At 41.0% G+C, this 11,031-nt stretch overlaps 1 protein-coding gene across 1 annotated transcript; it reads left to right on the top strand.

Annotated features, from left to right (window-relative positions):
• The first annotated feature begins 7,650 nt into the window (after positions 1–7,650).
• On the top strand, positions 7,651–8,673 carry LOC147905992 (microbial Terpene synthase-like protein 13). Its single transcript, XM_087381914.1, has one exon. The coding sequence runs from the start codon at positions 7,651–7,653 to the stop codon at positions 8,671–8,673; it is 1,023 nt and encodes a 340-aa protein (XP_087238040.1).
• The last annotated feature ends 2,358 nt before the right edge of the window (positions 8,674–11,031 follow it).

Raw genomic sequence — 11,031 nt, 5'->3', positions numbered from 1 at the left:
TATAAAATTTAGATATTAAAAATATCATTCTATTGAAGATCAACGTTATAACTGCATTCCCCTTTTGAATTGCAATCAATGTCAAGATATACTGTTTCAGTCTTCTGCATGTCCTTGCTTGCAAGAAACATATTCTCACGTTCATTGGCATAATGATTGTGACTTGAATTTCCACCATGATGAATTTCTCTTCCTCAAAAATTCCCTCAATTGTTGCTAGATTGACCGCCTTGGTCGTATTGCTTCTTGCAGCAATCTCTTTCATAGTGTCCAAGCTTATGACAGTAAATGCATTGAATGCTTTATATGGTGGTGGATGCATTCCCTCATTCTTGGAATCTTCCTCTATTGGAATGAACTTGGATTTTAATGTTGATGTTGCTGAGGATGCTAACTTTGCTAATGACTTTGTTGTTGATGATGACCACTTTGCTGAAATGATCTACCTCTACTTGTGCCTCTGCCTCTGCTTCTATTTGAGGATGTGAATGCTTGATCATTGGAATGACCTTTGTGTACATGAATGGCTTGCGTCATGAGTTCTTCACCAAGTAACACTCATTGTAGCTCTTCAATTATTGGAATTTGTCATTGAATGGTAATACTCTAGACTAGATTCTTGTATCCCTTTCCTAGCCTATTTAGAATGACTTGAACTATTTCTATGGGATTCATGGTCTCTCCTCTTGCTTGTGCGAGTTGATTGTTGTAATCCTTGATCTTGAGTACATAAGCATGATCAGTTTCATTACTATTGTAGAAACTTTGGTTGATTTGGTTTCTCAGTGTGAGAATCCTGGAAGTGATCCTAGACAAATAAAGAGCTACAAACATATCCCATGCTACTTACAAACATCCCAGATGAAGCTAACATATAACGCACGTGAGGAGCCAAGTGCGTACATTTGAGGGCTCCATTCCTATGAAAAACTAAATGAGTTCATGAAATAGTGCAATCAACAACTACCAAAACAAGGATGACTTTGACCAATTCACAGACGGTAATGTCAAAAACTATCATGATAAATCATCTACAACAAGAGCAACAATAGAGTTTTATTAACAACTATCTAATGAAGTAATTTTCAAGGCTTGTGATAAATATATTAAGGAAGCTAGACATCCTCCATGTGGGAAAAAATATTACTAATTACAACACTACCATTTATATAAACCATCCATGGTATTTTTGAAAAATGATTTTCCTTAAGTATCTCTTGTGACTACTGTAAATGATTGCTATCAAACCGTAGTTCTACTTTTTCCAATAATGTTTTAATAAAAAAAATACGCACTAGTTTTGTATATTTTAATAATCAATAAAAATAAACTTTGAAAGCTACTAAAAGAGAGCATGACTTTGAAAGAAAAGACTCTCATCATGCCAAATCACAAGAAGTATGTTAAGGTATAACTGTAAGAAAATAATACAACGTCTGTGCTCAACAGATAACAGGATCTCATACACAAGAGAGAAAACAAGATAGTATGAAGAATCAGAATTTTGATTATTGTAGAACTGATACAATAGATGGTGCTGCCTCCCAACCATGCGCTCTTGTGAAAGAAGCTTCGATGGCATGCTGGAAACAGTAGAAGACGGAGGCTGGATGCTAAGGAATCAGGGTTGCTATAGCCAGTGATGAAATGGGCTTCACGGGCTTGCTCTTGTATAGCCAGTCGGTTAGGCTCAATTGGGTGACCGACCCAATCCTCCCAAAACGGTCGACTGGGGGTCGGTAGGCCACCAACCAGATGATAGAACTGGTGCGCAAAAAATAGAGGAACTAACCTACGGTCTCCGTTCGGCCGGGATCATTTGAGGCTCCAAACAGGCCCCGCAACCCAAGAGTGGGCTGCCCCAAGAAATGCTCCGTCTACTCTCAGTGCGGTCAATAAAGGGATGCCTTCCCGCACTTGCATGTAGCCTAGTTGGCGGTGTGCCAACTCTATTTGAAGCCATCCAGCCATCAGGCCACACATGGCCCCCATCTGGTGTCCAAACCAGGACCTACCGGATAACCGAGCTACTCAAATGCCTTCTCCTCAAAAGGGGGGCTTACAAGTAGTGTTAGCTGGTTCCCGCATAGTTACACGAGAGTGGAGCATTGATATCTAACACCCCCCCTCAATGTCCACCCGCAAGTGAACTTACTTTTTTGGCCCAAGTCGGATGAAGATGCCTCTCTAGCAAGTCTCTTCCAAGAGCCTTCGTGAAGATGTCCGCAGCATTCTCTGTAGTTGGACAGTACACCAAGTCGACCTCTCCATCCATGATGAGCTCGCATACAAAGTGATATTGAATCTCAATGTGTTTTGTGCGAGCGTGGAACATCGGGTTCTTTGCAATCGCCATGCGACTCTGATTGTCACATGATAATTGCGTAGGCTTGTTCTGCATTGCACCCATGTCCCCCAAAATCCTCCTCAACCACACTGCCTCGCAAGAAGTAAAGCATGCAGATTTGTACTCGGCCTCGGTAGAAGAAAGGGCAATTGTGGGTTGCTTCTTGCTGACCCATGACACAACTCCAGATCCAAGTGAGAAACAGTAGCCTGTCACTGATCTCCTGCTGTCCACGTCTCCTGCCCACCAATCTGAGTCACAGAATCCGGTCAAGATGTTGCCCTTGGTATAGGTGATGCCATAATCAAGTGTGCCTTTGATGTATTTCAGCACCTGCATCCCTGCCCTCCAATGGTTCTCCCGAAGCTTATTGGAAAACCTGCTTAGTACACCAATCGCAAAATTGATGTCCGGCCGTGTGTTGCACAGGTAAATCAAGCTGCCCACAAGCCTCTTGTACTTCGCTTCGTCCACCAGTGCTGATGAATCCTCGTTTGAGAGCTTCGCATCAACCTCCATAAAGGTACCAACTGTCTTGCACTCAGCCATGCCAAATGCCTTCAGTATCTCTCCAGCATACTTCAGCTGTGAAATGAAGATCTGTTTCGGCTCTTGCCAAACTTCAATCTCCAAACAGAAATGCATCAGTCCGAGGTCTGTCATTTCAAACTCTCTTCCTAGCAAATGCTTCGTCTGCGAGATCTTCTCTTCATGGTTCCCTGTTATGACAAGGTCGTCCACATAAAGGACCACGATCATACACCTGCCTCCTTCTCTAAAGACATACAAATTTGCATTAGATGGGCTCCTCCTGAACCTGTTTTGCAGAAAGTAGGCATCAATTCACTGTTACCACGCTCGTGGGGCCTGTTTCAGCCCGTAAAGTGCCTTCTTTAGTTTGCAGACTTTACCTTCTGAACCGGGGATCTCAAAACCTGGTGGTTGTTCCATGTATATCTCCTCCTTGAGATCTCCATTCAAAAAGGCGGATTTCACATCCATTTGAAACACGGGCCAACTTCCCTCGGTAGCTAAAGCCAAAACACTGCGAATTGTGGTTAGTCGAGCTGTGGGAGCAAAAGTATCTTGATAATCAAAACCATGTACCTGTGCAAATCCTTTTGCCACGAGTTGAGCCTTGTACTTATTAAACGTGCCATCAGACTTGTACTTGGTCTTGTACACCCACTTGGTTCCGATTGCTTTGCGTTTTGGTGGTCGATCCGGGGGGGGGGGGGCACTAAGAAATATGTAAGATAGCATGTGTGATCAACAAAAGGGGTTTTATGTAAGTATATATTTATCTTCTACTGAATATCTACTATGTCCAATCATTCAAATGTTTTGTTATTCATATCTAACTCCTTGAATTTGGATCCACATAAATCTATGATTGGTAGGCTTCTAGATGACGACGAGTACATAAGGTCAAGAAGGATATAGAATTAATTGGCAAAACGTGGCAAAGCATCATGTGAGTATACCCTAATCCTCATCGTTGTCTTACAATCGATGCTCTTATCTTATTTCCTAACTTGTTTCGTTCTTAGGGAGGAAACTTTGACCCATATAGAGACCTAGACTTGGAGACTAGATCTTAAGACGAAGCAGAGAGGCTCATAGAAGAGGAGGTGGATCAGGCTACACAGAGAGGCTATAGGCGAGGAGGGCAAGGAGGACGAGGAGGGCGAGGAGGATGAGGAGAGTTGGAGGAGGAGGAGGAGCAGTAGGATAGGACATTTTGTCATTTTGTATTTTGGCACTTTTGCCATCTTCTAGGGCATTATTTCAGTAGATTTGTCATTTTCCACTTCGACACTTTTGCCATTTTGTAGCGCATTAATGTGGCAGATTTACCATTTTCAACCTCAGCACTTTTCCCATTTTGTAGACCCTTTTTGTAACATTGTAATGTAATTTTGTAGACCTCTTTTGTAACATTTATAATGAAAAAAAAATTTGTGGGGTAGGATGGGACTGAAACAAGCCCCCATCCTACCCCATAATTCTGATACCCTTAAACCCTAGTGAGAGAACTAGGAGGTACTTAAGGAGAGTGGAGAGAAGACTTCTTCTATTAGAACGTTGGTATATACTGACACTCCAGTGTCGGTAGATACCAATGTTCATACTGATGCCCATACTGACACTAGAAACATTCACTTACCTATGCCCATACCGATGACTATATCAACACTTTCTTTGCGATGTAGACACCGACTGACATTCCAACACTTTTCACTGGTTAAGTATTTTTTCTTTGTATTTAGCATCAGTATCGGCATCGAAAAGTGGCCTGTGTCTTGTAGTGACCTCAATTTCAACCTTTCCCAGCAGCTGAATTTGTGATTGGCAAAGCTAATCGAGATCATCTTGGCTTTGTGTTATTGTTATATGTTTATAGTTTTAAATTCACAAATGTGTAGTAATAGAGTAGGATATTACCTGATGTAGTTTATGAAGCATCATATTTATGTGATGATAGAGGGTTTTTAATCTTACATGCTACATTGAGGATAGTTGGTTGAAGTTGTACATTTGACATTGTCATATGTCTGTTGTAATTGCTTATAGATCATTGGATCTTCTTTTGAATGCAAGTAATGAATTGTGTTTTCTAGATCAATCATAGCACTGTCTAGCTTTTCATCATGGAACCCAACATCTCGCCTAAATTGATGAGAGAGATACAATCATAGCAAGGAGGTTCCACTCATCATGCGGGAAGGCTCGCGGCAGCAAGAAGTAGTAGTACAGCATGTCACAGGAAAAGGTAAGGCTAAAGAGGTGGAAGCACTTCCCTTGAAATTAAAAGTGAGGAAGGCACCCTTGATCTTGGGTGAAGGACATGCAAGTGGATCAAGTAAGGAAGCCTTAATCAAAGAAGGTATGGATGAGGCAAAGCATGACTAGGAGGAGTTACCAGGAGGCATAGATGGTTCTTCAACCATGATCTTACAGACTCCAGAGCAGCCTACTAGTCAGGAACCTAGAAGCCAGGTCCCTACACACCAAGAACTTGGTCATGAGACTCTAGAGCAGCCTACTACTCAGGTGCTTGGAACTAAAGAGCAAACTATTGAGGACCTTGCTACTGAGACTCTAGTCTTAGAGCAGCCTATTAGTCAGGACCCTGGTAGTCAAGGGCCTGGCATTGAAGACATTGGTACTGAGTAACATAATGGCTGACGGCTTTGTAATCACAAGTGTGTAAAGATTGTTTATGAGGTCCATTTTATACTTAATGGTGTATTTTAAACTTTATGTCAAATGTATTTTTATAGTTAAGGGTGTTTTTTAATACCAAGTGAGGTGTATATGTAGACCACTTACACATAAAAGGATTTATCTACACTCACCTTTCTAAGGGGTTTATGTACACCACCTTAATGTACCTTCCTTCCCTTATATAACCCCCCTCCCTTACACTCACATGGTACCATACGATAAACCCTAGTGGACTCCCCGGGCTCTGAGGGATCTATTGATCTGTAAGGAGTCCGTAAGGGACCTTTGCAACATAATTTAAATGTTTCAAAGAAGAAGACACAATATGCAGTGCTTTTTTATTTTTTAAAACTACTCATAGGACAACATTCAACATCTCATCTAATCAATCAAATTTTATATTGTATTTTATCTCTAAGGAGCCTATTCCTTTGACGGCCTAATTCTATAATGTGGCTTTAAATTTTTTGACACATATATAAGATGGTGATCTTATATTATTGACTTTTATATCCAAGGGACCTTCCTTTGACCGCCTAATTTTCACACTATTTTATAAGATGGTGGTCCAAGGGACCTATTCCTTTAACGGCCTAATTTTCACACTATTTTACAATTTGACTTTTTTATAACACAGATAAGGTCATGGTCTCTTATTAAAATTAAAGGGTTACCGACATGATTGTAATTCTTTTAAAACAAAGACACAATATGCCTCATTGATTCATGTTTTAGAAACTATTTAGTTTTCCTCCAATGAACAATTTTTTATAGGTTTTTATCTTTGAGGGACCTATAATTCCTTTGATGGTATGTTCTCACTATTTTAAAGCTTGCATTTAAGGCTTGATGAATATACAAGTTTCGTTCAATGTAGGCTTCATTATACATAAGATTAAGGTGTCCCACTAAACTCAAAGAGTTCATAAGCATGATTGTAATTCTTTTAAAAGGAAGACAACTTACAATTACTTCACGAGTCATAGTGCACCCTAAAATCCTTTAATAGGTCAAAATAATTAGGTGGGTGCCGACTAAATGAATAGAACTTTAAGATGATCGTAGGCATGAATAAGAGGTATTATCTTCCTCCAACTTTATGTATACCCATCACTTAAGGGCCTTAGCACATGGATGGGGCTAGCATGGGTTTAGGATGGGAATATTTTTGTCATCATTACTCCCATCCTACACCAAGTGGTCTAGGATGGATTTAGAATGGGAGTAGCCACTTTTTCTCCCATCTTGGACCATGGCCTCTAGACCCTGGCAGCCAGAATAGGTTCCCCTTTTTTAGGGATTCAAAAACATGGAAGGATGACATGTGTCCTTGTCCCCACAAGGTCCCCACCTCTTAAACACATGAAATGATGCCATGTGTCCTCTTCCTCCTAAACCCATCCCTAGTTCTTTTTTTGATAGCACATGGTGGGATGGGAATAGGATAGAAATATGCATGGGACCACTTGGGACTACCTTTTCCCATTCCCATCCTATTTCTTCCCATGTGCTAAGCCCATCCTATTTCTTCCCATGTGCTAAGCCCCTAAGTAGGAAGCGTGGCTTTATGATAGATTTAGGGGTTTCCGCTTTGTCCGTACCGGATGTGGGGGGGGCCTGGAAAAGATGCTTATAATAACATGTGATTATAAATACGATGTTAATTATGGTGTGGTAGTTAGAGCGTATAAATGTTGTTGGATCAATTCCCAATCGTCTATAATCTTTTGCACTTCCGCCGACGCTCAGCTTTTTCGCCGACCCACAAAATAGGCTAGGGACCCGGCGTTGATGGCCTAAGGGACCACACGTGACACAAACCCGATAGGACCTGTGTCAGGTCTGAAATATAGGACACGTTGATGGGATAGGACCTGTGTCAGGTCTGAAATATAGGACACGATGATGTCTCAGGTCTGAAATATAGGACACGATGATAAACGTGTGCGTTGATCTTACTCCGTCGGGCTCTATTTATTACCGATCTTCTTCTTCTCGACTTACCCGCATACCGACTCCCGCTCTATCCCCTTCGATCTGTCTGTCTTCATTCTATCTTCGTTCTATCTTCCTCCATGGAGAACTTGCCTTCCAATGTCCAAAATATAACTATTCCCCATCCCCAATGCTCCTTTCCCTGGAACAATCACCCCGATTGTCTTCAACTCAAATCCATTTGTGATTCCTGGGTCGTATCCTGCTTCAAGGACCTTGCGAAATCCGGCTTTACCGACAAACTCCTTGTTGAGTCCAGGTTTCATCTCTTTGCGTGCCTGGCCTATGCCAATGGTATTAGCAAACGGATGGTACCCATAGTCAAGCACGTCGCCTGGATGTTCTTGTTGGATAACTTCCTTGACGATCCCAAGGAAATGGGAGCCAACTCGGCTGCGGCTGATGAGATTTTGCAATCAATTATAGGTGTCTTAGAAGGCAAAGTCATCAGTAACTCGTCCTCTTCTCACGTGGCGCGCGTGATAACCGAAACTGCCGCTGATTGGTGGAACGAGATCTGCGAAGAGATGCCGAAGACGCAGCAGGGTCGCTTTATCCGATACTTCAAGGCGTTCCTCGACGCGAATAGGAGCCAGGTTATCTATCGACAAACACAGACTGTTCCTGATCTAAACACTTTCATTGAAATACGTCGATGCACTTATGGGTGGTATCCGGCCTCCATACTGATGGAGTACACGCTGGGCGTAGAGCTTGATGAAGAAACATACACGAATCCACTCATTTGCAAACTGCAGGACGCCACAACCGACAATCTCTGCTGGGTGAACGATCTGGTGTCGTTCAAAAAGGAGTATCTTGAAGGCGATTATTTCAATCTTATTGCAGTGATGTATTTGGACCATTCAAAATCCAAATCCACATGCAGTCCTGTCGACTTGTCGGGGATTGTTTCGGAAGTGTGCGAGCTAATCAAAGTCAAAGACGAGGAGTGTGTTAGGCTGGTGAACGAGATAAGGAAGACAAGCCTGATGGATAAAACTGGGCTGCAAGGCTATCTCGAAGGTGTGGGCAATTGGCTGGCGGGAACACTTTACTGGAACTCTTTGAGTGCTCGATATGCAGATCTATCTACACACTGATGCTTACATATGTAAGGTCATGTCTACACATCGATCTAAAAGCTTGATTTGAAAGTTTGCCTCTCAAATATCCCTTATTTAAAGGCATCAATCAGTTCATGCTTACATAGTTATCACATGTAAGGTCATGTACTATCTATCATAAGGTCGCAATGTATGCCTCTTGGGACTTGTTATCTTTAAAACCTCCTTTATCTCTGGTACAATATATATGGAAAATAAAGCCACTAAATTAAAATGTTCCCTTAGTTTTTTGAATCAACAAGTTTTGACCTTATAGATAGTTCTATTGATGGCACATAAGCCAATTAAAGTTTTTCCATAATAAAACCTTGCTCTTACTTTGCTTTCTTATGAAAGAAAAAGTTCTTTAATAAGAGCCCATTCCTACTTACTGCATGAAAAGCATGGCATTCGGATTTTAGATAATATGATACATAATATAATAAATGCGGAGTTCCTTTAAGTGTTGCTTCTATCTTTAAAAGCTGCGGCTTTTTCCTCAAAAGAACAATTCATAGCTTTAACCTTTGAAAGCCAAGACATCATTTTTTACAATGCACCTTTCCAGAATATAGAATAGAATAGCTAAAATGTCCCTTAAAAGCTTTGTTTCTACACAGTGAACAACATGCCACTATAGACAAGCTAAAGAAGTAAACAACACAACAACATGAGACACAGAGACAAGCACACATAGGTAGTGTGAGGATAGAGCTTCACATAGATGTTGCACATAAAGCAAGCTTCCATAGGCATAAAGCAAAACTCAGATAAGATAACAATTGGCATATAGCCACATTGTTGCTACATGTACCTCAATAGTACTATGTTGCACAATGCCACACCATCACTAACATAGGCAATCCTACCACATAAGCAAGAGTGCCACTTAGGCACACTTACCTTTGTAACATATGTACACGCTTGTTGGTACATGGATAATTATGCAATGCCATCTAATATTCGAATCTTAATCCATAATATAAATTCAAGATAGTCACAAATCATATGAGGAGAAAAAAACCTATCGATTGTAGCTCCTAGTTTATATATGCCTTTTGAGATTGTATCTAAGAGATATCCAAGTAAGATGTGGGGATGTATGAAGCCAATGCATGATTAGGTCATGTAGCCATTTTTTGTGAAGTATATTGCATATGGGTAACTTGCCTGGCCCATAACTTATGCAGTGCCTAACATAATTTGAAAAACTTGGTCTCCAAGCAATAACACACATTCCAAATTCGAATGTGAGATTTAAAAAAAAGAAATTAACGTTTTGAATGAGATTGTTAAATAATTTCAAGAGTTATGTTGCATGTGAAGCCCCGGGGGGGGGGGGGGGGGGGGGGCACTAAGAAATACGTAAGATAGCATGTGTGATCAACAAAAGGGGTTTTATGTAAGTATATATTCATCTTCTACTGAATATCTACTATGTTTAATCATTTAAATGTTTTGTTATTCATATCTACCTCCTTGAATTTGGATCCACATAAATCTATGATTGGTAGGCTTCCAGATGACGACGAGTACATAAGGTCAAGAAGGATATAGAATCAATTGGCAAAAGGTGGCAAAGCATCATGTGAGTATACCCTAATCCTCATCGTTGTCTTACAATCGACGCTCTTATCTTATTTCCTAACTTGTTTCGTTCTTAGGGAGGAAACTTTGACCCATATAGAGACCTAGACATGGAGACTAGATCTTAAGACGAAGCAGAGAGGCTCATAGAAGAGGAGGTGGATCAGGCCTACACAGAGAGGCTATATACGAGGAGGGCAAGGAGGACGAGGAGGGCGAGGAGGATGAGGAGAGTTGGAGGGGGAGGAGGAGCAGCAGGATAGGACATTTTGTCGTTTGGTATTTTGGCACTTTTGCCATTTTATAGGGCATTATTTCAGTAGATTTGCCATTTTCCACTTCGGCACTTTTGCCATTTTGTAGCGCATTAATGTGGCAGATTTTCCATTTTCAACCTCGGCACTTTTGCCATTTTGCAGACCCTTTTTGTAACATTGTAATGTAATTTTGTAGACCTCTTTTGTAACATTTATAATGAAAAATTTTTTTGTGGGGCAGGATGGCAAGCCCCATCCTACCCCATAATTTTTTTAAAATTCTGTTAGAACGTTGGTATATACTGGCACTCCAGTGTCGGTAGATATCAATGTTCATACCGATGCCCATACTGACACTGGAAACATTCACTTACCGATGCCCATACTGATGACTATATCAACACTTTCTTTGCGATGTAGACACCGACGAACATTCCAACACTTTTCACTGGTTAAGTTTTTTTTTCTTTGTATTTAGCATCAGTATCGGCGTCGAAAAGTGGCCTGTATC

Source organism: Dipteris shenzhenensis, chromosome 1 (genome assembly GCF_047967505.1).
Source record: "Dipteris shenzhenensis isolate YYH24624 ecotype China chromosome 1, Dip_SZ_1.0, whole genome shotgun sequence".
In the NCBI taxonomy this organism is placed as follows: domain Eukaryota; kingdom Viridiplantae; phylum Streptophyta; class Polypodiopsida; order Gleicheniales; family Dipteridaceae; genus Dipteris; species Dipteris shenzhenensis.
This window is presented reverse-complemented; position numbering and strand designations above follow the sequence as displayed.

Bases quoted from the DNA above. Each gene is read 5' to 3' on its own strand.
- LOC147905992 (XM_087381914.1), top strand. From the start codon at position 7,651: ATGGAGAACTTGCCTTCCAATGTCCAAAATATAACTATTCCCCATCCC.